Genomic DNA, 25,408 nt, shown 5'->3' on the forward strand with positions numbered 1-25,408 from the left:
CAACGTGTCGTCGTTTTCTTTCCTGAAATCTGCAGCAGAGAGCAATGGCGTGTTCGTTCTGTGTCGCTCTCACGCCGTGCGATGAGCCGATGATCTTGCATGCATCATCTGCAAGATTATATTCCACACACTTGTTTTTTCTCCAATCGTTGATCGTTGTCACTGATTTAATCTGTTTTAACCATCTTTTCGATCGGATTTAGCTGCGATGATCGTAATGCATCTTCGTGTCTCCCTCTATAAATTTCGGTGTTGTGACTGCACACAAGGAGCTGCAAGTCTTCGAGGCTCAACCTCTTCTTCTTCTTCTTCCTGCAGCTCCTCCCATGGCGTCTCTCCTCGTCCTCGCCCTCGCCGCCACGGCTCTCATGGTGCGCAGGAGATCATCCCAGCCATGGCTGGAGCGCTTGTGATCGATGCAGCGTGATCACTTTCGTTTAGCTCTGAATTATGCAAGCATTGTTGTTCACTGATGCAGTGCTGGCTGTTTGGTTTGGACCTGATCAGGTGGTTCAACCTGGCCGGCAGATGACCGTCGTCTTTGCTGCTCGGACGTCGGCGGCGGCCGAGGCGTTCTGGCGCGCCGCCATGCCCGGCGCTTCCATGCCGGACGCCATCCTCGAGCTCCTGCACCATGGTGAGCCTGTGAATTAGCTGTGATCATAGATGAATCGAACAAAAGTAAGTAAGAGATGATTTTGTACGTGGCCGTCTCTCTGACATGCGTGGCTGCATGCATGCATGCAGAGCACGACGTTCGTAGCGGCGGCGGCAAGGCCAAGAACGCCGGCGACGGCCCACCGCCGGCGCCGCCGATGAACTTCAACTACGACGACTACAGGGCCTTGCCTCGCGGCGAAGCCGCGCCGTCGTCGCCAGGTGTATTGAACCGCGTCGCCGTACAGAGCGCCGACGACGAGGACGTGCCCTCGCCGTCGTCGCCGACGGTGTACTTCCTCGAGGACGCCGTGCGCGTCGGCGAGAGCCTACCCCTGCCTCGAGCGGCGGACACCACAGCCGCCGCCGGCGGCGGCGGCGGCGGCGCGGCGACAGCGTTGCCGCCGCCACTGCGCTTGCACACCGTCCGCTCCGTGAGGGCCGTCGAGGGATCCAGCTTCGTCGTGTGCCGCGGCGAGGCGGCGGCGTCCGTGTACGGCTGCCGCGCTGCCACCACCGCCACCGGCGGCGGCCCCGCGAGGGCGTACGCGGTGGAGGCGGCCGGCGGCGGCGAGGGCGGGGACGCGGCGATGATCACCGCGGCCGCCGTCGTGTGCCACACCGACACGTCCCGGTGGGACCCTGACCACGCCGCGTTCCGGCTGCTCGGCGTGAGGCCCGGTGGCGCCGCCGTCTGCCGCGCCGTCGCCGGCGCGCACATCCTCTCGGCCATGAACGCGGCAAAGATCGATTCCTTCGCGCCATGAGGACTCCAACATATAATGTGTTACGTACTTTAATTCTACGTGTGAATTGAAGCCACTGAAGCGTGTGTGTTAGTAGTCACAGATGTGATGTTTGTTCGAGTTTAGGGGTGGTGTTGATCGTCGAAATAAAGAGAACTTTCGTGTTTGTTCACATGCACCGTCACTTTATCTTATTTTAGTGGGAGATCATCATCAGATCACTTGTTTATTATACTTACTAAAAAAAACTTGTTTATTTTACATACTCCCTCTGTTGTTTTTAACGTTGACTTCGTTGAAAATTTGCTTATTCGTCTTATTAAAAATAAAGTGAATATACGGAAAATGTAAGATATGCTTAATGTACTTGGGTTGATAAAACAAATCACAAATCATAAAAAAGTAAATGACACGAACCATTAAACAGAATAAATGATTAAGCATATATCAATTAATTAACAGTGTCAACATTAAAAACCGAAGAAAGTATCTTGAGCCACTGATTTTATGGTCCTGATAAGTATAGCTCTCTATATAATCTAGTAGTTTAGGATACAATTAAAGACGTAGAATTTCTCATACTTAACGATCGAAATGTTCAACAATTGGTGGTAAGTGCTACCCCTCTTTTTTTTCCAAACTTTTGGTAAAAGAACAAAAATGGCATTCCTTTTAGATCCCATAAACAGCTAAATTACAACCAAAATTTGATCAAATTTTGTGTGTTATTCCAAATTTTCAATTTTCATTTTGCTCCTTTGCTCTTGGTACACTCCTGGCCATAGGCAATCGCCATTCACCACCACCACCCTTCACTTCAACAACACTATCAAGGCCGCGTTTGACACCCCCAAGTTATCTAAACCTCTCGTTCTCTAGGCGTACGTTTCCCAAACTACTAAACGGTGTATTTTTTATGAAAATTTTCTATAGGAAAATTATTTTAAAAATCATATTAATCTATTTTATAGTTTTTAATAATAATTAATTAATTAATCATATACTAAACTATTACTACGTTTTTCAGGTTGGATAACTAACCCACTTTCCCCTCCAGCTGAACGCGGTCCAACTCTACTTCACTACTTATCTCTTATCCAATCCTACCCTTCGTCCAGTAGTGGGACGGTGGACTAACATGGGTCATGGCTCCCTAACCCTTAGGACATATTCAAAGATAGAGCCCATTATCGAGTATTATCTAATCCACGTCAGTAATAAAAATCTATTTTATAATTATACGTATAAAGTAGAGTCAGTATGGTTTCTTCATTAATGCAATAAAATATTATGTTAGTTTTCTTTTTATCCATCTTCATGCAAGAAAGCATCCTTTAATAAATGCTAATAGTCGATTCTAAGCTGTTGCCGTACATGACAACGACTTTTCTCTCTTTTTCCTTCTCTTTCCTTAATGTCACCAAATTTGCTTTCGTAGCGATTAAGAGAGTCAGCTAATAAGCATCTTTGTACGTGCCCTTAGGGGGTGATTGTTTGTTTTTTATGTTTATAAAATCTGATCAAAATTTGGCAAGAGTTATTCCTTTGTTCCAAAGAATCTTATATAAATTTGTTCTTCTCGCTATATTTAATATTATAAAATATTTTGATCTTTTCTAAAGTCAAACTTCTATAAGTTTAATCATGTTTAGATAAAAAAGATTCAACACAAATATACAATCTGAACATATTAGATTCAAAGAAACTAATACGGTACGTTAGATGTTGCTACAATTTTTCTATATGAATTTGGTAAGACTTGACAATGAAAAAGGTAAAAATACAATTTAATATAAACAAAGTGAGTAACACATTCCAACCCTTCATAGTTTTTTTGCTTTTTCTTGGTTCCAAAATGGCCCTAAATCTACCTTGCTACTTTTGAAGTTAGTACACGATTCATTTTAAAATATAGTAATCTAGTATTAGATATGTTATATCATATTGCTCCGAGTGGGGATGTGAATATATCACATTTAATATCAGATTGCTTTAGTTAGGAATAGATTGGAATATAGAAGTCATGAAAACTACTACGTGTGATGCAGGCTTTTCCCCCGCTTTCCCAAGGCAAAACAGATCCATGTCTCAGACCGTGTGTTGGGAAAACGAGACAGACTCGAGAGGTTCAGATACAGCTTTTTCAGTCACTTGTTCCATCTGTAATAATCATCATCATCCTACCGAATTTTCTACTAAACCATAATTACCTTGGTCGTTTCTCAGATTTTTGGCTTTAAATCGATCGATCGATCGATCAAGCCAGCCAGCTTGCTTCCTGAATGTGTCAGCTCTGGCCATGGACCTCATTCGAGAGTGGACTAAAAAACCTGAACTTTTTTTTCTCTCTGAAACTCTGAAGAACTCGTCGTGGCTTTGCACCGCCATGAATAGGGATTTTGACTGTTTGTTAAGCTGTGACTCCGGCATGTGGATCCATTGACGAGATGACAAGGTAGGAGAGGAGCAGGATGCAGGCAGAAAAGGAGAAATCAGAGGGAAAAAGGCTTCCTGCAGCTGATGATCTTCTCCCTATGCCTGATGAATACGGACGCTGAAAAGGAGCAGGTCACCAACCAAGATGCCACTGTGCTTCCTGTCCTTCGAACAGTCGCAACGTGGCGTCTGAAAAACTGATGAATTGCACATTTGACGACTTCCAAACACAACAGCGTGTTTTGAGGGTGTACTGTAGCTTGGTTACTGTAGCAAGCGATCTGAACCACTTGTCACAAAATTGAACGGCAGATAATACGTACAGTAGCTTAACTTGCAGTCCTTGCTAGGACTGCAGGTGATTCCAATCCGTGGGTTTTCGTTGGTTCTGGTGAAAACTCTACGAAGAATGGGTTTCATAGCAATACTCTGGCGTTGTTTGAGATCAGTGAGATTGGAAAATTTATCTAATTTCTGTAAGAGTTGTTCGCATACATAAACCAGATGAAAAACATTTTTATATATTTTTTTCACAAAAAACATCATTTAGATAATTGAAAAGTGTGCTCGTGAAAATTAAAAAAAATCCCTTTATTAACATATAGACGTGCTCTAAACAGTCCTTATAGGAACCAAAAAAGTTCTAAAAATTTCTATAAGAGTTGTTTGTTCACGTTTCTAAAAATTTGTTTTTTTTTCTTTCCAAAAAAATTCTACATCAACATTGCTCAGATAGCCCTTTTGTATATTACTATTTGTTAGCTTCATGATAAATATTCATCCATATGACCAGCTTTTGTGCATGTCTTTAATTGTTTAAACTATACCTCTTCATAGCAAAATAAAGCTATTTTTATCACTCAAGCTTTCTTTTCCCAAAATAAAGATATTTCTTTATCTACCCCTTATTCTAACCAATTACAACCATGATATATTTAACTTTTAACCTATATTCTCTTCTTTACCATTCCCAACATCCACTCAATCATTTTCATATACTTTCTAAATTCTTGTGTCCAATTTCAGAAATATTTTTTCTTTAGGATAGATGTAGTAGTAGATAATCCATAAGAAAATGGAGGAGACAACTAAAATAATTTGTGGATAACTATCAATATGTATATGCATCTTAGACTCCTATAAAAACTCCCAAAAACAACTCTAACATTAAGTTTTAAATTAAAAGTCCCAAAGCAACTTAAAATTAAGTTGTAAATAAAATTTTAGCTACATTTAATAAACTAACAAATAGATGCTGAGATCATCTAACATGTTCATTATAACTTCATCAAACTCAGGATATAACAAATTCAAGGGCATGTGTTTTCGTTTAAAAGTGGATGAGGAAAAGAAAACAAAATATTTGTAATGAGAGATCGTTGACGCTAGATTGGCGCGTAGGCCTGGTGAATTTTGTAAAGGAGTGGACAGACAGAGACCACTGTGCCGTCACGGGAACAGCCCGTAACACGACAAAAGACGGGACAGAACCCACGTTACAACGCCAGTTCAAAACCCTGCTTCTTCTAAAATACTCCTACTTCATTAATCAATCAACTATACATTCAACTCTCTCCCTCCTCTCCCGGAAACGTACTCTCTCGACTCTCACGTAATGACTTCGGCTGCTTCTAACCACAGCTTACCTCGTTTTTCTCGGGCGTACTTTTCTCGAACTATTAAACGATATATCTTTTATAAAAAATATTTATTTTTTTAAAAAATATATTAATCTATTATATATTTTTATAATCAATAATTAATTAATTATGTATTAGTATATTACTACTTTTCCGTACCAATAACTACCCCTCCTAGAACACGGTCTTCATGGTTTATATATCTTACATATTAACATATAGCTATAGATATTAAAATATTCCTAATGCTTTTAAACTTTAATACAATTGCTTCACACTTTTTAAATCTTAATACATTTATCTTCTACCTTATTAAATTTTGATATAACAATTACTCAAAAAAATAAAATCTTTAGTAAACAAACAAAGGAGATAAAAATAGAAAATAAAGCATGCTTAATTAGGACGGAGAGAGTGACTCCCTGCAAAATCCGGACCCATCTGAAGCCTAATCAGTGTGGTCAAGACGCTGCGATCGGGTCTCCCACGCTCTCGTCGGCGTCGTCGTCCTCCTCCACCTCCTCGTGACAGGGGCAGTGCATGCGCGCGCGGCCATGGCGGCTAGTGCGTTTGCGTGCGTGCGGCCGGCCGGCGACGACGACGAAGTACGCCGTACGCGTGCGTGCTTGACGACGAGGCGGTGGACGACGACCGGCCGGCGGCCATGCACGCGTGGCGCTCTCCTTGCCTTTTTGTTGTGTGATGAGGACGACGATGCAGTTTGGTTCTCTGTCCTTGAGCTCTTGTTTCGTTTAGCTTTGTTTGGTGCTACTATATTCGTCGGAAAACGTGCCCTCTGACCGTGTAAGGTTTGAAGCCAGGCACGTGAGGTTTGTAGCTCTCCCCCGTTCCGAAATTGAAACTTTGTTATATCTCATCATTCATTTTATTTAAAAAATTTATAAAAAATTTTAAAAAATTAGTTACATATTTTATCATCTAGTAACAATAAAAACATTATTTATAAAAAATTTCAAATAAGACGAATAGTCAAAACATTATATCTAGAAACTGAAAAATAATCTTATTTCGAATTCGAAACAGAGGTAGTATAAAATAAACCAATTCTGATCTTGCTGGAAATTGAAAAAAAAATTATATCCTTTTAATACCTCTTACCTGTTCATCCATAAATACTAAAAAAATCATTTAATAAGGGACAACGGCTCCGTTCTTTTATGATAAAAATAAATGATGAAATATTATATAATTTTTTATAGCTGTTCAATAAGTATAAATAATGGAATTAACTACTGTAAATTTAAAAGTCTACTTTAGAAATATGAGATGATGTAATTTTTTTACGGAAATATTTTTATACAAAATACACTATTTAACAGGTCGAAACGTGTGTGATAATCTAGGAATAATCTTAGTGAGCGAGCACAACCATTGTAGTCTCTATTCTTTACTCCTAGGATAAGTTCGGGGGTTCTTAGAAGTGAATGAAAGTTGAGAGGGATTAGGCAATTAGCTATTTTGTTTGGTTAGATGACACGTGGGTTTTAGATAGGCCTGTTTAAAACTTGGGTCGGGCTGGGCTTCAGTCTGGACTTGGAAAGAGCACGACCAAAAAACCAAGGCTCGGTCCAAGCCCGAGCCCGAAATGTCTAGAAAAACAGAGCCCGACCTCTACTCCTAGGCTTTCTTTTTTTTAAACACACGCAAACCCTACCCCTATGAGCACCTCCGAAGACCGCCGGCAAACTCCAGAATAACGAAATCAGCACAGGCACCTCGCTGACGACGGGCACGTTGTCTCCCACTGAAAGCACAAAACCGTTAGAATCCGTTAGAATCCTGGAAAATTCGCTCCAACGAGGAGTCAAACCCAGGACCTCAAGTGCTACTAATGCCTTTGTAACCACTAGGCTACAAGCCCGTTCGCCACTCCTAGGCTTTCTTAGGCCGGGACATGCTTTTTCAGGCTTCAACATCTATTCTCAGGGCCGACCCAATGCATGGTTGGGCTGGCTTGGGCTCAGGCTTCCTCGGACCGGGTCTAGCCAGGCGCCAGGCTAAAGTTGAACCGATGTAGTTTTAGAGGATGGGGATATGAACTAGAGAAATAAACTTTCTAAATTTCAATATATGGGAGGGGCGAGAGTTCAAAGGGAACTCCATTATTTATATATAGAGTAATTTTACCATCGTTAAGAATGTATCATAAGTTATCGCTATTTTTTATGTAAAATTTAGTAAAGGTACTAAATTTTATATAGAAAATAGAAATTACTAAATTTTACATAGAAAACAGTGGTATCTCATGATACCTTCTCAATAATAAAAAAATACTTTCATTTATGTTGTCTAAATAAATTTAAGTCGTTCATTATCATTTAAAATCTAAAATCTAGTCCTACATAACCTCGTTGCCGATTCTCATCCGGCTTAGGAAATGAGACTTAAAAATTAGGTAAGAAAATAAACATATGATAGAGACACAAAATTTTACGCGAAAACACTTGCGAGAAAATCCTACCGAGTGACGATCATCACTATGGAATTAGAGTTTTTTTTATCCTTGAGAAGAAGGTACCAAGAGACACCAAATTTTACGTAGAAAACAATAATATCTCTTGATACCTTCTAAAAATGGTAAAATTGCTCGTAAAATCAAGTTTTCTGTTCTGAAATTCTCCTGTCATAATAGGATGAAGTTATTGTCCAAGCTTGAGCCTTAGTCAGCTGGAAAACTGAGTGTCAACTCTGACTTCATCAGGCACTGGACTGCTTAAGCAACTCGGAATGAGTAATCAATTTGCTTAAGTAAGTCCTAAACAATCCTGACATCTCGATGGGAATGTGTGCTGCGCCTGCGAGCTGCCTGCCTAGGTTTCATCATACTTCCAACACCTCATGTTCCATCGTTTGAAGCAAAAAAAAAAAAGATGCCACCTTTTTCATCCCAAGTTACAATGTAGATGACGTTGAGCTGCAGAAGTGGTCCCCCTACCGACACGTACGTATATCTACAGGCACATATACTGTTCATACCGTATGCCACCTCACGTAAGAATACATGACATGTATCATAAAGAAGTGTTCTTCTATATATGATCAGTTAGTTGATCACCGGCCACTCTCCTTCCCTTGACCTGCAGAGTTGCAGTCTGTCTGTCCTGCCGTCCATACAGCAACAGCAACACGGACTACAGGAGACGGAGTTACTAGTAACACTCGGTTTAGTGCTCAGATCGTGAGGAGTCGATCCGAAAACGTAATTTTTCGCCGAGCTGATTCAATCTTGTGCACTTTTTCTGGATTGCGTTTTGCTTTTTGTGCTAACGAAAAAGGTGTTTTTTTGGTTGTGAGCTGAGCTGTTTCTATCGGGTTCTTGTTTCTTTTCTTTCGGACATCCTAGGATCGATCCAATGTGGTGGTGAATGCAGTTTCTTTGGTTGAGACTAAACAACGACCTCTCTGTTCTTCTTTTTGTAATCAACCACTGCAATTTTCTCTATTGATGTATTCTAAAAACACCCTCTGTTTGATTTCTTTTGATAGCGTTTGTTGTACTAGAAGAACAACTTCTGTTTGATTTGTTTTCACGATTTTTCTCATCTATTTGTTTCAGCCAAGATTCAAATTTGATTCAGAAGCGTGACAATGTCAGGTAAGGAAAGCAGTTCTTGGCATTGAAAGCTTGCATCTTTCTTTGCGTTTGTCGGATGATGAAACGAGCCGCACTTGTTGCAGTTAGCCATGCCGAGGAGCTCGAGATATCGCCGTGCGACCCCAACTCCGAGGACGACCGGCGGCGGCGCGGGATGGGGTCGCTGCGGCGGAAGGCCATCCACGCGCTCCGGAAGCGCGGCAGGCGGCGGCGCGTCGACTTCCGGTACCCGGCGGCCATGTCCATCGAGGACGTCCGCGACGCCGAGGAGGAGCTCGCCGTCGCCGCGTTCCGCGACCGCCTCGCCGCGCACGGCCTCCTCCCCGACAAGCACGACGACTACCATATGATGCTAAGGTTGGGTTAAAAAACCCATCTTTTTCCCCCCAAAGATCGCATCCTTTTCATCTCTAATGGTGACCCATTGTAATGCAGGTTTCTGAAGGCAAGGAAGTTTGATTCTGAGAAGGCGATGCAAATGTGGGCAGAGATGCTGAGATGGAGGAAAGAGTTTGGAGCCGACACGATCTTGGAGGTGATCAGACATTCAGAGAACCTTTTCACCTGATGAGCTATAAAGATTTACAGTGTCTGAATGATTTTGGTTTGTTCTTGATGAACTCCTGGGTTTCTGTGGTTCAGGAGTTTGAGTTCGATGAACTCGACGACGTGCTCCGGCACTACCCCCAGGGCTACCATGGTGTTGATCGGGAAGGCCGGCCGGTGTACATCGAGAGGCTCGGCAGGGTCGATCCGAACAAGCTGATGCAGATCACCACGGTGGACCGGTACATCAAGTACCATGTGCAGGAGTTCGAGAGGGCTTTCAGGGAGAAGTTCCCGGCTTGCACATTGGCAGCCAAGAGGCACATTGATTCCACAACCACCATACTGGATGTCCACGGTGTGGTATGCCAAATTGCCAATGGGACAGCTCCCACATTGAGTTTTGGATACATGTCTGTGTTGTCTGTAGTATTGGATCTTGTCATTCCTTAGGTTTAATGTTTCTGCTGTTGTGTTGCTTCAGGGGCTGAAGAATTTCTCAAAGACTGCAAGGGAGCTTGTTCACCGTATGCAGAAAATTGACAGTGACTACTATCCTGAGGTAAATATTAGGTAACATTAGATTTCCAAGGGTGTGCTTTGTTTTGGTGTTGGTTAGAAACTATGAGATACTCATTCAAGTTTACATGAATCTGCAGACATTACATCAGATGTATGTCGTGAACGCGGGTAGTGGCTTCAAGCTGATATGGAACAGTATGAAAGGGTTTCTTGATCCAAAAACTTCTTCCAAGATACATGTAAGTGCCACAATTTGTCATTCAAGAGCACTTACACCTTAATGATGCAAAAACTGTTCTTCTGTTTAGGTTCTTGGCACAAATTATCAGAGCAAACTTCTTGAAGTAATTGACAAAAGGTTAGTATCAACTAGCTGCGCCTAGCAACTTTTGTTGAAACACTTAGCCTGCATATCTTTATACAGCTATATCTGTTCACCTTACGAAGTTCTGAAAAATGCTTTGTGCTTTCACAGTGAATTACCGGAGTTCCTTGGCGGTTCATGTGTATGTAGTGAAGTTGGTTGCCTTGGTTCGAACAAAGGGCCATGGAATGATCATGTCATTTTGAAGGTACCTCTAAATTTGTAATTCTACCCTTCTATACAACAGCCACAGCACTTTAGAAATGTTCTATATGGAAGTTAACTTGTGACAGCGTTCCAGTAATGAATGGCCCTCTGAAAAGCATACTGATACAAAAGTTTCTTTTGTAGCTGATACACAGTATGAGGAGTAGTAGTAGTATGAGGGAAATAAAGCAGGTTTCTGATAGCGAAGATAGAAGCGGATCTTCCCTAAGGGCAGAAAAATTGAAGGCAAGGTTCTGAATGTCTGTTTTCCTTGAACCATTTGAACGAATCGGACTCCAAAGAAATTAGCGCTCTGGAGTTTACTGAACCTTTTGCTATTGTTGCTTCTGAAATCAGGGGTTGATTAGTGATGTATCAAATTGTGAATCAGAGTCAGATATTGATGAGTTCAGTTTATCAGCAGTTCAGAGGGGTACTGACTACAGTTTCCTTACTCCTGTTAGCGAAGAAGTATGTGCTGTGCTTCTTTATTGAACCATCATTTACTTTAACTAAGATATGTTTGGTTGTTTTTACCTCCAGTTATTCTAATGCCTTAAATTATATTCTTGATACATTACGTGAACTGACTCGATATCAAAATGCTTGTGTTAGGTTAAGGGATCAGATTCTTCAACTTTCTGTAGCTGCGAGTCTTGTGACAGAAAGGGTCTCCCAGATGTAACTCCTGAATCTTCTCAGACTGTACAACAATCTTCAGAAATGGTGCCAGAACAACTCAACTCTCATAGGCATTCATCCACCATCGAACAGATAAATAATTTAGGTACCTACATTATGTAGTTGCATTTCAGTACAGCTGCTTCTTTAGAACAACGAAAAATGTCTGTTCTGTTCAAATAATTACACACACCAAATAATTCTTTCAGACTCAATATTGCTTTACCATATGATTATGTATAACCGCCGTCCCAGCAAAAAAAAATGTATAACCTCTTCTTTTGTGAAGACCCATATATTTAGTCATAAGTTATAAATACTAACTAGATCTGACGATTATGTACTTTGCTTGAAAATAATTGCTCTTGCAGGGAACACTGCAATTATTTTGCATGGCACTCTGACTGGAAGGACTGTTGGGAATTTTATTAGGGGAGTAGGCATACTCATGATCAAGATACTATGCTTCTTCAGCCTTTTTGTCAGTTGGCGAGTAAACATGCAAGAAAATGACCATCCTTCGAATGCAACAGGGAATCCACAGCCTCAAAGTGCAATGGAAGATGGCATCAGTGCTTGTTTACAACGTCTTGAAAAGCTTGAGTCATTAGGCAATCATCTTGCGAGCAAACCTCCGGATATGCCAAAGGAGAAAGAGCATCTATTGCTACAATCTTTTGATCGGATAAAATCCATTGAAGCGGATCTAGAAAGGACTAAGAGAGTAAGTTTGCACACTAATTTGTTACAGATGTTGCTAGCTTACTGCAGATAGTTCCTAGGCAATATGTGTTCTCCATTCCCTATGGTTTTGCTTTGTCATATTCCTGTTTTGTTTGGGTCTTCCCTTTCTCTCTCTCTTTGATGTCTAATTGTCTTCACACTGCATTTTATGATTTCGAGACCTTGGAGACAATTTAAAATGGCTGGCTCAGAGAATCAAATATTTTTGGTTCCCCATTCTTCAATAGACTGGCAAACCTTCGTATCACTTGTATACTATACATCTGAACTGGTAGAAGTATTGTTGTATTTTAGCTGCCACTAGAAGTCTCAGGCTCTTAGCATGCTTACCTAGACCTCTGAGCGTGTTGCGGGATTTGTTTACTAGATTTGTGCAATCGATAAGGCGTTCCGTGAGGTTGAACCTTATTTAATAGGAGTACTGTATCTCCTTTAACAGACACATTACAGCTCTTTCTCTTGTGCACTTTCTATCAGGTGTTGCATATGACCCTGGTCAAGCAGATGGAAATGATGGAGACTTTGGAAGCAATGCAGCAGATGCAGTCTTCCAGTGTCAGGGTAAGTCGGTCACAAACCTGCATTTTCGTGTAAGCATGCTAATGGAACTTGTCTTATGATATCAATCCTGGCTACTTCTGCAGAGGAGACTGTGCTGTTCATAGGGAAAAAAAGGGTTGTGCTTCTATGGTGACTAGCTGACTAGAGCTAGCCTTGAGCAACTGTGAAGAGTGAAGCTGCAGCCTGCAAATGCCATTTTTGAGTTCTGACTCGCGTTCTTCAGCCTTGTGCAGAGGAAGAACATCGCTCGCGCAGCTCTTTCGCTGGCTTGCTGCATGGCAGCACGTCAATCCGTTTTTGTAGCTGTTGATCTTAGCAAGAACCCCCTTTTAGCTCCTCCCTGAACATTACCAATGGCCAAATGACATTCAGTGCTGCATTTGTCAGCAGCAGCAATAGCTCTCTCATCGGAGGATTGAAGGGAGAATCTGATGTTACATTGTCTGAAAAAAAATGTGTGATCTCTATGCTGAAAGTACATGTCTTCATCACGGCTAGGCTTCTGCCTGTGCTAATCTCCATGCAAGCTATTTGTTCTTCTGCAATGGAAAGGGTCGTTCTGTTGCTTGATTGCTTCTGTACTTGAGTCGAGACGCTTTTACGACATGCACATATATAAGAGCTGTCATGATGCATGTTGAATTGCCAGGTCAATCTCTTTCTGAACAGTCTAGTTAAATCTGAAATGTCTGAATAATTTGTAGTTGAGTTGATGCTGTAAAAAGAACACCTTTTTCACAAGCTGAACAACCCTCTGAATCCAGTGCTGCACAACCACTACGTTTCACCCCTGGCTTCCTGACCAACCAAGTAACTTTCCAATGGCAAAAGATAGTGAGATGCATAGCTGAATTGCTCTCCTAAAAGTTGAAAAAAAGAGGTTCAGAAGAGAGGAGAAAAAGGAGAGAAATTTGTTATGGCTTAGATACCTTATCCTGCACCCTCCAATCGCCACACGCCATGGCCGCGCCTCGAAATCCTCCTCCTCTCCACCACTAGCCTCGCATTCCCCCCGGGCCCACCATATCTGCCACGTCAGATCCACCCTATATACCCCAAACTCCACCATTACACGTAGCTCGCGAGATCAAGAAAGAAAGAGCACACCGCCACGGTCAGTGCCGCAGCTCAGCTCCAAGAAAACCATGGCCGCCACGATGCTGTCGCCGCCGACCGTGGCCGGGCTCCGCCTGGCGCCGTCACCGTCGCCGCGCGTGCGGTCGTGCAGGGTGGCGGCGCCGGCGCCGGCGAGGCGGTCGGTGGCGGCGAGGGCGGAGCTGAGCCCGTCGGTGGTGATCAGCCTCAGCACGGGGGTGTCCCTCTTCCTGGGCCGCTTCGTCTTCTTCAACTTCCAGCGCGAGAACGTGGCGAAGCAGGTGCCCGAGCAGAACGGCAAGACCCACTTCGACGCCGGCGACGAGCGCGCCAAGGAGTACGCCGGCCTGCTCAAGTCCAACGACCCCGTCGGCTTCAACATCGTCGACGTTCTCGCCTGGGGCTCGCTCGGCCACATCGTCGCCTACTACATCCTCGCCACCTGCAGCAACGGATACAACCCAAACTTCTTCTGATCTCATCAACATCTCGTGCTTGTAATCTCAAAAAAATGTTCGGCCCCCCGTGATCATGTATGAGATGGGTGAAAAAGTTGATTAATTTGGACAAGTAGTGCAATCGCGTGTGTATATTGCCACATGAATTTGTCAGTTTGATCTTTCTCTATGCTCGTGCCAGTTACTTTCAGAGTTTCAGACTTTCATTGTGTGTGTGGCATATCCCAGTAACCTAGCATCTCCAGCAATTACTATTACTATTACTACTTAATAGTGCTCCATGAATTGCAAATTTGCAATCTTGCATTTGCAAACAGGAAATACCAGGCACGGAAAGGTTTGAAACTATCAGTATGATTATGAACATTGAGATTTTGGAACCTGTTTCCAGTCTCAATTTATACTGTCTGCAAAAAAGATACATTTATATAGGAACCCTTTTTGACATTTACAGAATCCAGGTAAGGGAAGTACATTGGTGATGAAGTACAGCAAGGAAAGGAAGAAATTACTAGCAAAATTGAGTTGATGTTACAAACTGAAAAATTATAGGGTGACCAATGCTTAGTAAATTACAGTGAAGAGCTTTTCAAGAATGCCTACACAAAGGCTCATTAAGCACAGGATTTTCTAACCTCAGGTAGGTACAATTTCAGGAGAAGAGGGCAATAGCCGGACAAGGAAGGTTCCTACGGCGATACACAGCAGAACAAACTGAATGCAACAAAACAGCCGAGCTCTATTTGCTCTAGCCTGCAGCTTCAGGATTTCTGAAGTCCTAGCAAGGTCTTTGCACTGCGCCTCTAGCTTCTCCACCATCTCCTCTAGCATCACTGCCCTGTTCTCGGTGTGTCGTAGCTTAGCCTCCAGATCTTTGCAATCCTCAGGCAGAAATTTCTGCATGTACAAAAGATCCGCTTGATCCTCAGTTGGGGGTTTCCAAGCTTGTGATGCTCTTGTCAGGATGAAGCATTGGGTCTCTGCTTCCATCTTCTCCATGAACAATTGATCCATATCAGACTGCAGAGATAGCAGCTCGCTATTGCATACCACATGTTTCTCTGGTTGTTTGTGGTTCAGAGCATCAAGTTCAAGTATTCTTGAATCCTTATCACTGATGAGCACAGAAGCTTCTTCCAGCCTGGACTCAAGAAGCTTCAACTCCTCACCCAGTTGTTCTGACTCGTCAAAATGGCATGAACTGCTCCATTCAGTTTCACTGTGGTTGTTTGTGGAATTCTCACATGTTTCACTTCTCAGTTCAATGAACTTCTGGATCTCTGCAAAATACATTGAAGCAAATAGGTATTGAAAAAAACACTTTGACTGGGGAAAAATAAGATTTCACGTTGTTAGATCATATTAAATACAAATGGTGTCATGACCATGCTGGAGTAAAAAAAGTAACAAGTCACTCAAACTTTATTAAAGGAAAATAGGTTAAGGAAACTTCACAGAACATGCAGGGAAAGTATATGTTCTTAATTATGCTATGACATGTTCGAGTTTTCTCCCTTGCATAATAAAATGGCATATTCTACTTGGAAAAGGTTAGGAGAATACAAGTCAACAGATGCTTCTTACTTCTATGAGAAAAAACAGCACAGACATTCTTAAGACGAAACAATTTGAAAAACTGAATGCCATAATGCATACGGTACTAAACAGAGATGACCTTTTCTAATACAATGAGTAAGTCAGCACTTAGCAGTAAATAATTGCCACAACGTCCATAATTGCACAAGGCAATTGTTTGTTGGCAATATGTGAAAATGGTAACAAGTCATCCACTATATTTCTCTTTAGCAATTAAAAGCATGCCAGCTCCTTAGACCTACTCATCTTACAAGTTGCAACTCAAATAAAAAAAATCATCGGCAAAGACCATTTTAGCAGGATATCCACATGTAGTGTGAGTTAATTCCGTAATTTGCTAAAGATTTTTCATTGGAGAAACTCATTAAAAGTTCTGTATCAACATAACCATCATTTGCCACTCCTTATTAAAGAAGCATGCAGCCAGTTTGATTTTTAAGTTATATTTTGGATCCATGTATTGCCCATTCATTAATTGACCATAACATGGAATAATTGTTCAGCCTTTTGCATCTTATTAAGTAGGCCACTTTAGGAAAATGAACTGATGAACCTCAAATTACACAAACAAAGTTAGCAGTATTCTGGAGATTCTGAACTGCACCCACTAAGCTAGCAACAGAGTAGGAAGTGTTGACTTCATGCCAGAAAATACTAATCAATTGACCTAGACCATCAGATCATGCATAAAGCAAATAAGAAATGAAACTAAAGCTTGCATGTATTCAATCTTTTGAGAGATTCCGCAGTGAGCTGAATTTCAGTAACAAGCCTTTAAAATCAAATAGGAAAGGCATGGAGTACTGGTTTTCATGAATTAAGAAGCTATGACAAAGGGGAATTCGATATTACCATTCTCAATTGCTTCCTCGGTTGACTGAAGCATCGCAATCGACTGGGCATACGGATCAAGACCTGAATGAATTTCCCCATTCTCGCCCTTGCCGATACTCCCTTCGTCGTCGTAGTGATGATCATCGGCATCGGAATCGCTGCTCCCCTTTACCAATCTGCCTACTACACTCCCATTCTCCCTATAGAAACCTCCTGCTCCTCCAGAGCGTGCCTCCTCGCTCGGAGGCTCGCCGTCGCTGTGCTCGGCATCGTCGTACAGAACCTTGTGAACGCCATTGCTGCTTATGCCAGCGCTTGATTGGGGAGCGTGAGGAGTGCTAGAGCTTCGGAGATTGGATTCAACGCTGGATCGCGAGTTCTCCGGTTCCACCGCGCCGGAGGCGGCGGCGGAGGCAACGCGGGAGCTAGCTGCGCGCGCGCGCGCCGTGCGGACGCCCTTGACGTGCGCCCCGGCGCCGGGGGCGCGGGATCGCGGCCTGTCGCGCTCGCGGCCGAAGCCGCCGCCGAAGGAGAAGTCGTGGCGCGGCGCGGCGGCGGCGTTGGTGGAGGACTTGCTGGTCCGGTCGTCGCTGTTGTCCGAGTCGGCGCCGCCGGCGCCCACCGAGAAGCCCGCGGAGGCGATCAGGAAGCCGAGATCCGGGTCCAGCTTCGTCTGGACCGGCGAGGGCGGCGCCTCCGGCGGCGCGAAGCTGGACTCCACGGAAGCGACGGGGCTCTCCACCTCTACGGCGGCCGCGGCGTCCTGCTTCCCCTTGGGCGCATCAGCACCAAGAGGGAAGCGGCGCTTGTGAAGCTGCGCCAAGTCCTCATTCGCGGCGGCGGCCGCGGCCGCAACACCGCCACCGGCGGGGGAGCCCTCCTCGTGGTGCTCCCGGGGAATACGCCGCCACCGCCGTAGCCCACGGCCCTTATTGACCGCGGCGGCGGGATGGCTCGGCGGGGAAGCCGGCACCGGCGCAGGTGACTCGGCCACCGACTCCCCGACAGAATTCGCGCTGTTGGCGCCGGAGTCCATGCCCGGCCAAACCACCGCAGCCCGCAATTCCCGTCAAAGGCGGCGGCTTTGGAACCCAGATGGGATCAGGAAACCACCCTGGGGTGGGGAGACACGATCTCTCGGGATCGGCGAGCGCCCATGGGTATGGGGATCAGAATCGGTGGACTCGATCTTGGGGGATCCGAGGAGGAAGACGAGTAGTACTACTGCTTGCGAAGGCGAGAGGAAACAGAAGTCTGGCTGCTTCCCTTATCGTTTCTATGATTATGCCGTCTCATGTACTTAAACCCATTTTTCTATGCACAATTCAGTTAAAAATCAGTCAAATGGAGTACTCACCTATTGTCTCCATAAACCGTCATTTCTTCGCCAAGTATGAAATTGATCGACCTTGCAAGAGTGAGTTGCCTGTCCGACTAAAATATAAGAAATTTGCTCCCGTACAAAAAAAAATACATCGAGATACTAGTAACTCGTGGTACCAAATCGTTTCTGATCGTTGTATCTAACGGTGCACGTCCTACTTAGCTAGATCCAATGGTAATAAATGATTTGGTATCTCGAGGTACCGGTACTTCGGGAGAGCAAATATCAAAATATAAACATTTTTAAAATTTAAATTTTATACAATAATATAAGTATTTCTGGTTGGTTCTCGTAATTTCAATCATTTTAATGATCTCAAAATCAATCAGATACTCTGAAAAATATAATTAATTCAAAATTTAAAAATAATCACTAGAATAATTAAAAAAATTATTTCGACATTTTAGAGTTCAGTGGTAACAAACCCAGATAGAGGCAGTCACTGTCAGTAGGAATGACGACCAGTTGGTCGAAGGATCAAAGATAGTATAACATCACAACCAGATTCAGAGGGTGTTTGTTTCTAAGAGCTAAAGTTTAAAGTTTAGTTTTTAGTCACATCGAATATTTAGACACTTATTATAAATAGTAAACGGAGTTTATTAATGAAACTCATCTATAATCTTGGACTAATTCACGAGACGAATTTTTGAGCCTAATTAATCCATGATTAGCCTATATGATACTACAGTAAACATTTGCTAATTATGGATTAATTAGGCTCAAAAATTCGTCTCGTGGATTAGCTCTCATTTATAAAATTAATTTTTTTATTAGTCTATGTTTAATACTTTAAATTAATATCCAAATATCCGATGTGATATGGGGCTAAAAAGTTTAGCCCCATCAAAACAACCCCTTAAACCATCGAAAAGTACAAAACGTGACCTGTTCATAAATCAGCGAATTGATTATTAGATAACCTCTTGTTCTAGAATTCTCTGTGGCTGCACCACTGGCTGCTTTTTCATCGTTTCATTGTGCTAAAAGATGGCAACTTTTATTTGTTTTCATTTTTGCCCACACACTTTCTCATTGTTTCAGCCTTTCAGTCAGGTCAGGCTACGCGGCGGCAGAGCATGACGCCGTCGGCGATGGCGAGCTGGCACGGCTGGACGCGGCGGTCGGCGGCGATGGCGGCGTTGAACTCCCTGGTGAGCCTGGGCAGCGCGCCGTCCGGCTCCGACACCACCGAGCCGCCCCACAGCGTGTTGTCGTAGGCGATGAGACCGCCGACCCTGACCAGCCGCAGCAGCCGCTCGTGGTAGCCGAGGAAGTTCGCCTTGTCGGCGTCCACGAACGCGAAGTCGAACCTGCCCCTGTTCTCCTCCTGCACAAAGCCACACTCAGGTCATCATGCCATCTCTCGAGCCGTGCACGATCGCAGAACGAGCATGTCGGTGTACCTCGGCGACGAGCTGATCCAGCACCGGCATGGCGAGCCCGACGCGGAAGTACACCTTGTGCGCCACGCCGGCCTTCTCGATCACCGGCGCCCCCACCTCGTCGTAGCTCTCCCGGCTCACGTCGATGGCCACGATCTGCCACCAATGCACACGGACATCAAGAGACAAGCGATCAAGCACTCTGGCAACTATAGCTAGTTGTGGTGTGGCGATGCGGCGCAGACCTTGCCGTCGTCAGGGAGCGCGAGGGCTGTGGCGAGCAGCGAGTACCCGGTGAACACGCCGACCTCGATGGCGTTCCTGGCGCCGAGAAGCTCGATCAGAAGGCCGAACAGCTGCACCTGGTCCGGCGAGGCCGCCATGACCGCCCTGCACGCAGCACGTCTCGCCCGTTCGGACATTACGTCAAACACTCACCGTGCAAGAACGGCACCAAGACAACGGCAAGCACACACGCTACGGGAAGCTCTTCCTCGCATCCTAAACTCACATGGGGTGCTTGGCGGTGGCGAGGCGGAGCTCGCGGAGGCAGTCGGGCTCGCGCGGGAAGACGGTGGACTCCAGCACGTACTGGGAAGAGAGGAGCGTAAAAGCATCAGTTTTTTTCAGGCGATCGGTTTGGGTTGAGTAGATGGATGTTACCTGGTAGAGCGGCACGCTCTTGAGGAGGGTCTTGCTGTGGAGGTGGCTTCCGCCGCCGGCGGCCGTCTCCTTGCGTTCTCCGGCACCTGCGGCCGCCATCCGATCTCCCTTGGACCGTTCGCTGCGCTCGCGGCTCGCCGGCAAAGATGAAGGGGATAATCGTGTGAGGATCCTTAACTCTAGAACTTGCTTGGTAACTCGTCGACGATTCAACCGAATGCGCCACCGCCGCCGTCCGATTCAAATAATTCACAAGCCAAGTTCAATACCGTGCAAACTACAATATTAATACTCCTCTCCCTCTCGGCAGCTAATGACAGCCTGTCCTATTACATAGCTCATTGTGGCCCAATATAGTTGGAGTTAAGTCCGTGACTCCTCCTTCTAGTCTTCAGCTTGTTTTCCACATTTCCATGCTCCGCTAGCTCACTGTCAGGCTGTGACTCAGGAGCAGCGCTGACAATCCCCCTCCCTTGAAGAATGGCTTGACCCCAAGCCAGCGCATGTGAAAAGTGAGAACGAAGTTCATCTAAATTCTCCCAAGTAGCTTCTTTCGCATAACCAGAAGACCACTGAATCAAGACTTGAGACACCACTGCATTACCCACCCTAGCCACTCGTGAATCCAGTACTGCAACAAGCACTTGTTTCTGCTCCATAGCCGAAGGAAGTTGGACAGAAGCCTGATGTTAAAACCCATGAGCCGCCTTGAGCTGGGAAACATGAAACACCGGATGAATAAAACTAGATGCAGGAAGAGCCAAACAATAAGCCACGGAACCCACGCGCTGCACAATTTCAAAAGGACCAAAATATTTGAAAGAAAGCTTGTGATTAGCATAATGGGCCACCGAAGACTGCACGTATGGGTGAAGCTTCAAGTAAACAAAATCACCAACTGTAAATTCGCGGAAACTACGGCGCTTGTCAGCCTGAAGCTTCATGATTTGCTGGGCACGATAAAGATGCTGCTGCAACAATTTAACCATCAAAGCACGTTCGTCCAACCACTGGTGCAGGTCTGGCAATTCACAGGAATCAATAGAAATACCCAGATTGGTTGAAGAATGCCCATATAACACCTCAAAAGAAGCCTTGTTCAAGGCAGTATGATAACTGGTATTATACCAATATTTTGCCAAATTCAACCATTGACTCCATTTGGACTAACAAGCATGGATGAAACAATGAAATATGTTTCCACACATTGATTGACATGCTCAGTCTGTCCATTCGACTGAGGGTGATAGTAGAACTCAGATTCAGAGAAGTAACAGCCTTAGCAAAAAGTTGCTGCCAAAGTTTGCTAGTAAATATTTTATCCTGATCAGAAATGATAGCCAAAGGAAGACCATGGAGCTTGAACACCCCTTCCATATACAACTGAGCCACATCAGAAGCTGAAAAGGGATGAGACAATGACAAAATGCGCATACTTCGAAAATTTGTCCACCACCACCAAAATACAGTTAAAACGACGAGAAGTCGGTAGCCCTTCAATAAAATCCATAGAGACAGTTTGCCAAGCACCAGAAGGAACCTGTAAAGGTTGCAAGAGACCCGGGTATTTGACCCTGTCCGGCTTTGCCTGCTGACAGGTAGAGCAATTTTGCACATAAGATTTCACCTGCTGCTCAATACGAGGCCAGGCAAACAAAGATTTAACCTTACGATAGGTCACTGGAAAACCAGAATAACCTTCCACAGGACTATCATGTAGGGCTGAAATGACACGAGTCTGCAAGGACACATTAGTACTGAGCCAAATTCGACCCTTATACCACAAGATACCATCATTCAAAGTGAAATGAGGATACGCTTGATCATTTAGAAACAAAGCTGTCAATAACTGAGTAGCTTGTGAATCGGTCGAATACCCTTGCACAACCTCTTGCAGCCACTCGGGAGTGCAAACAGAAACATCACTAAATTCCACCGAAGGACTATGATCACAGCATGATAAAGCATCGGCAGCCTTGTTATTGATACCTTTTTGTAACAAATACGAAACTGCAACCCGAGCAACTTAGGATAAGCACACTGTTGCCAAGGAGTATGAAGACGCTGATCCGTGAAATTCATCAAACTCTTGTGATCCGTAAGAATGATAAATTCCTTGTGTTGCAAATAAGACCGCCACTGCTGTAATGCCAACAAAATAGCCAAACATTCTTTTTCATATGTGCAAAGACCACGAGTTCGAGGCCCCAATGACCTACTGACATAAGCCACGGTGTGTTTATCCTGAAGTAATGCTAAAGAGCAAGCAGTATCAATATCTTATGGTTTATGAACCATAACCACCATTCTGATGTCCTGCCGCAATCCCTCCACAAATCTAGTCACAAAATAGGTGGGAGGGGCAGATTCTTCATAAGCCATAAGTTGGTGCATAACTGCATCAAATCTCTCAACATACTCTGCCACAGTATTAGTCTGTCAGATATGAATCCACTTACGAAGCAAAGCCTGAAGGTGATCTCGAGCAAATTTGGCACACACACATTCACACAAATCTGCCCAAGTAATACCTCCTAATTGTTGCCTCACAGATTGCAACCAAAAAGCTGCCAGCCCAACAAAATTAAGAGTTGCAACCCTAACCCAATTGGCCGGGTAAACCCCATATACATCAAAATACGACTCGCAATTATTACACCACATCTGAGGATTTACACCATCAAACTGAGGACAACTCATCGGAGGCATCGAAACACCAGGTGAACTAGCAAATATCTGACTATGATGGTAGCAAGCAAAGCTAGGAATGCGAAATGAGGGGTGTGGGAAGCAGAATACTCACAGGAAGGAGGGTTTCTCTGATGAACGAAAATAGGTGATTTTGGATCATCTTCTTCTCGGCTTCTCTTAGATTTTCCTGTTCCATTATTATGCGGCACTGCCTCGCCTGCATATTCCTCCCACTTCAGCTGCATCATTGCTACCCAATCAGAGAGTTCTCCTACCGTCACACTCAACTCCTCCACCTTCTGCTCCACTATCGAAATCCTTCCCTCCATCGCCGATTTCAACTCCTGCAAACCCGAATGGAATCGCTCCTCCGAAGCTTCATGTTTCTGTTCCGCCTCCTCCATCTTGCGAAGCAGAATATCCAATTTATCTCCCTGCTCCATGATCGTCCGGGCTTGCCTGGTGAGATAGCGCGGCTTCTCAAGAATGCTCTACCTTCCCGATTCCTTGCTTCCCGAATCAAACCAACCCAAAGAGGGGAGCGAACGAATCACTTTTGTGGAGCTGGCGATGAACCAATCTCCCACCTCCTTCCAGGAATTTTACTGGTCCGATCAAGGAAAAATTATAAGTGAAAAAAAGGAAGAATGATGGCTCTGATACCAAGTTGTGAGGATCCTAACTCTAGAACTTGCGAACAACGAAAATGGTAACTCGTCGGCGATTCAACCGAATGCTCCGCCGCCGCCGTCCTATTCAAATGATTCACAAGCCAAGTTCAATGCCGTACAAACTACAGTATTAATACTCCTCTCCCTCTCGGCAGCTAATGACAGTCTGTCCTATTCCACGGCCCATTGGGGTCTAACATACTTGAAGTTAAGTCTGTGACTCCTTCTGGTCTTCAGCTTGTCTTCCACATTTCCATGCTCCGCTAGCTCACTGTCAGGCTGTGACTCAGGGGCAGCGCTGACAAATCGTTTGGCGAATTTTTCCACAAATAAATTTCCCAAACAGACTCATCTCCAGTATTAGTATGGAAAAATGGATCTATTTCCATCTCCGGGGTCACAGCACATGCGTCCGGACGATCGATCCGGCCAGCGCATCAACTGCCTCTCGTCCGCCGGCGACGCCGCCGGAGCCCTAACTAATACCAACAGATCGATCCAGCGCCACATCACACCGCAGAGGCAGCATCAAAATCGTCGAGCAGGTCGATCGATCAGATCATCATACGTACAGGGTTCGTGCTTGTCGGTGAGGTTGCGCAGCTCGCGCAGGCAGGCCGGCCGGCCGGCCGGCTCCGGCGGCAGCACCGTCGTCTCCAGGGTGTACTGCGCCGATCTCATCGGAGAAGAAACCACATTTTTATCATTGAGACGAGCGGTGTGTCACGAGCATTACGTACGACTTGTGTGGTGATGAATTGTTTACCAGATAGAGGGCGTCGCTCTTGAGCAGCGTCTTTCTGTCGCCGGCGCGATGGATGTCAGGCACGTCGCCGCCGTCGTTCTCTCCGCCGGCGGTGGCCATGGCTCGTCCTCGATCGATCACCACTACACCTAGCTAGATTTTGCGCGCTGGATTTATTGGTGCTGGCTGCATTTGGCTTCTGCATCTCGCCGCGGGTTCAGGAAACGTATACATGCTCATGCTCATGCATGGCATACAGGCTGTTGCTTTCGGTGCTCAGTGCAGTGACACTGTCACTGGTTAGCATGCCATGACAGTGCTGTCCAAAGCCAGCTCATGCTCATAATAACTCCAGTGGCAGATGCGATTGCAGCTTTGTAATGGGCATTTAGGGCATGTTTAGTTCCTAATTTTTTTTTCCAAAAACATCACATCGAAATCTTTGGACACCTAAATAGAACATTTAACATTGATAAAGAAAAACTAGTTACAGTTAGTGTATAATTAGCCATAAGGTGCTACAGTAAATAATATGTGCTAATGACGAATTAATTAGACTCAAAAAATTTGTCTCGCGATTTCTAGATGAGCTGAATTTATTTTTTTATTTGTGTCCAAAAATCTTTTTCAACATCTAATTGATTGAATATCTGATGTGACACCTTAAGTTTTTTTTTCACCGACTACCCCCTAGCCACCGAAAAAGCCTTGATGCGATGATCCAACTCAGCTGCAGTATAGTTTGACGAGGCAGGCCCATGGGCCACAATTTGCCAGTAAACAGAAGCACACTCCCTCTTATAGAATTGTTTTCTTATTGAGCATTTTTCCATCTCGAGGAGATTCAAATGTACTAAATTTTACATATAAAACAGCGGTATCTCATGGAAGATGAAAAAAATGTTTTTTCTGGTTAATCTACTCACTAATCTAAATATCCATCGGATAGTTAACTCCGGAATCCAAACCTGACGAAATTCCCACTGTCACTGCAAAGGCCAAAATGAATTATTATACACGGAGCAGGAGCTGAGAATCGATTTTTTTAAAATTTTAAAACAAAACCCTCCTAAAATTTATATAAAGATCTGAATTCTTTGATCATGCCACCATTTTATTTGCTTTCAGTAAAAGCTGAGCTCCCTCGAGCATTCTATCAAAAAAAT

At 44.4% G+C, this 25,408-nt stretch overlaps 5 protein-coding genes across 6 annotated transcripts; 3 read left to right on the forward strand and 2 right to left on the reverse strand.

The window, feature by feature from the left end:
* The first annotated feature begins 236 nt into the window (after nt 1–236).
* LOC107304974 (BURP domain-containing protein 15-like) lies at nt 237–1,581 on the forward strand. The gene is made up of 3 exons (XM_040527763.1): nt 237–371; nt 508–637; nt 748–1,581. Exons 1-3 carry the CDS (start codon nt 327–329, stop codon nt 1,422–1,424), a joined length of 852 nt encoding a protein of 283 aa, XP_040383697.1. The 5' UTR covers nt 237–326; the 3' UTR covers nt 1,425–1,581.
* A 6,950-nt stretch (nt 1,582–8,531) lies between these two features.
* Nucleotides 8,532–13,485, forward strand: LOC102704174 (phosphatidylinositol/phosphatidylcholine transfer protein SFH6-like). 2 transcript variants are annotated; one of them, XM_015841041.2, is made up of 15 exons: nt 8,532–8,699; nt 9,057–9,095; nt 9,179–9,452; nt 9,531–9,630; nt 9,738–10,004; nt 10,126–10,203; nt 10,301–10,402; nt 10,472–10,521; nt 10,639–10,735; nt 10,879–10,980; nt 11,092–11,205; nt 11,350–11,521; nt 11,787–12,139; nt 12,637–12,720; nt 12,804–13,485. In XM_015841041.2, exons 2-15 carry the CDS (start codon nt 9,089–9,091, stop codon nt 12,822–12,824), a joined length of 1,821 nt encoding a protein of 606 aa, XP_015696527.2. In that variant the 5' UTR covers nt 8,532–8,699; nt 9,057–9,088; the 3' UTR covers nt 12,825–13,485. The 2 variants fall into 2 exon arrangements, with proteins under 2 accessions (XP_015696527.2, XP_040383820.1); XM_040527886.1 differs by lacking the exon at nt 8,532–8,699 and adding an exon at nt 8,870–8,947.
* Nucleotides 13,486–13,777: 292 nt separating this feature from the next.
* LOC102699810 (photosystem I reaction center subunit V, chloroplastic) lies at nt 13,778–14,440 on the forward strand. The gene has a single exon (XM_006661295.3). It carries the CDS (start codon nt 13,866–13,868, stop codon nt 14,289–14,291), a length of 426 nt encoding a protein of 141 aa, XP_006661358.2. The 5' UTR covers nt 13,778–13,865; the 3' UTR covers nt 14,292–14,440.
* A 205-nt stretch (nt 14,441–14,645) lies between these two features.
* Nucleotides 14,646–18,074, reverse strand: LOC102700088 (WPP domain-interacting protein 2-like). The gene is made up of 2 exons (XM_040527887.1): nt 16,722–18,074; nt 14,646–15,553 (listed from the first exon to the last, which is right to left on the reverse strand). The coding sequence occupies exons 1-2, from the start codon at nt 17,737–17,739 to the stop codon at nt 14,910–14,912; spliced, it is 1,662 nt and encodes a 553-aa protein (XP_040383821.1). The 5' UTR covers nt 17,740–18,074; the 3' UTR covers nt 14,646–14,909.
* A 902-nt stretch (nt 18,075–18,976) lies between these two features.
* Nucleotides 18,977–20,400, reverse strand: LOC102704446 (caffeoyl-CoA O-methyltransferase-like). Its single transcript, XM_006660685.3, has 5 exons — nt 20,136–20,400; nt 19,984–20,063; nt 19,718–19,862; nt 19,494–19,628; nt 18,977–19,417 (listed from the first exon to the last, which is right to left on the reverse strand). The coding sequence occupies exons 1-5, from the start codon at nt 20,232–20,234 to the stop codon at nt 19,145–19,147; spliced, it is 732 nt and encodes a 243-aa protein (XP_006660748.1). The 5' UTR covers nt 20,235–20,400; the 3' UTR covers nt 18,977–19,144.
* Between the last annotated feature and the right edge of the window lie 5,008 nt (nt 20,401–25,408).

The sequence above is a fragment of the Oryza brachyantha genome, chromosome 9, assembly GCF_000231095.2.
Source record: "Oryza brachyantha chromosome 9, ObraRS2, whole genome shotgun sequence".
Lineage (NCBI taxonomy): Eukaryota > Viridiplantae > Streptophyta > Magnoliopsida > Poales > Poaceae > Oryza > Oryza brachyantha.

Bases quoted from the DNA above. Each gene is read 5' to 3' on its own strand.
- LOC107304974 (XM_040527763.1), top strand. From the start codon at position 327: ATGGCGTCTCTCCTCGTCCTCGCCCTCGCCGCCACGGCTCTCATG. The intron at 372-507 runs GTGCGCAGGAGA...GGACCTGATCAG, and splicing joins TCGCCGCCACGGCTCTCATG to GTGGTTCAACCTGGCCGGCA. The intron at 638-747 runs GTGAGCCTGTGA...GCATGCATGCAG, and splicing joins CCTCGAGCTCCTGCACCATG to AGCACGACGTTCGTAGCGGC.
- LOC102704174 (XM_015841041.2), top strand. The intron at 9,453-9,530 runs GTTGGGTTAAAA...ATTGTAATGCAG, and splicing joins GACTACCATATGATGCTAAG to GTTTCTGAAGGCAAGGAAGT. The intron at 11,522-11,786 runs GTACCTACATTA...TTGCTCTTGCAG, and splicing joins CGAACAGATAAATAATTTAG to GGAACACTGCAATTATTTTG.
- LOC102699810 (XM_006661295.3), top strand. From the start codon at position 13,866: ATGGCCGCCACGATGCTGTCGCCGCCGACCGTGGCCGGGCTCCGCCTG.
- LOC102700088 (XM_040527887.1), bottom strand. From the start codon at position 17,739: ATGGACTCCGGCGCCAACAGCGCGAATTCTGTCGGGGAGTCGGTGGCC. The intron at 15,554-16,721 runs GTAATATCGAAT...TGTATTTTGCAG, and splicing joins CGAGGAAGCAATTGAGAATG to AGATCCAGAAGTTCATTGAA.
- LOC102704446 (XM_006660685.3), bottom strand. From the start codon at position 20,234: ATGGCGGCCGCAGGTGCCGGAGAACGCAAGGAGACGGCCGCCGGCGGC. The intron at 19,863-19,983 runs GTGAGTTTAGGA...TGCTGCGTGCAG, and splicing joins GCCACCGCCAAGCACCCCAT to GGCGGTCATGGCGGCCTCGC. The intron at 19,418-19,493 runs GTACACCGACAT...GGCTTTGTGCAG, and splicing joins TGGATCAGCTCGTCGCCGAG to GAGGAGAACAGGGGCAGGTT.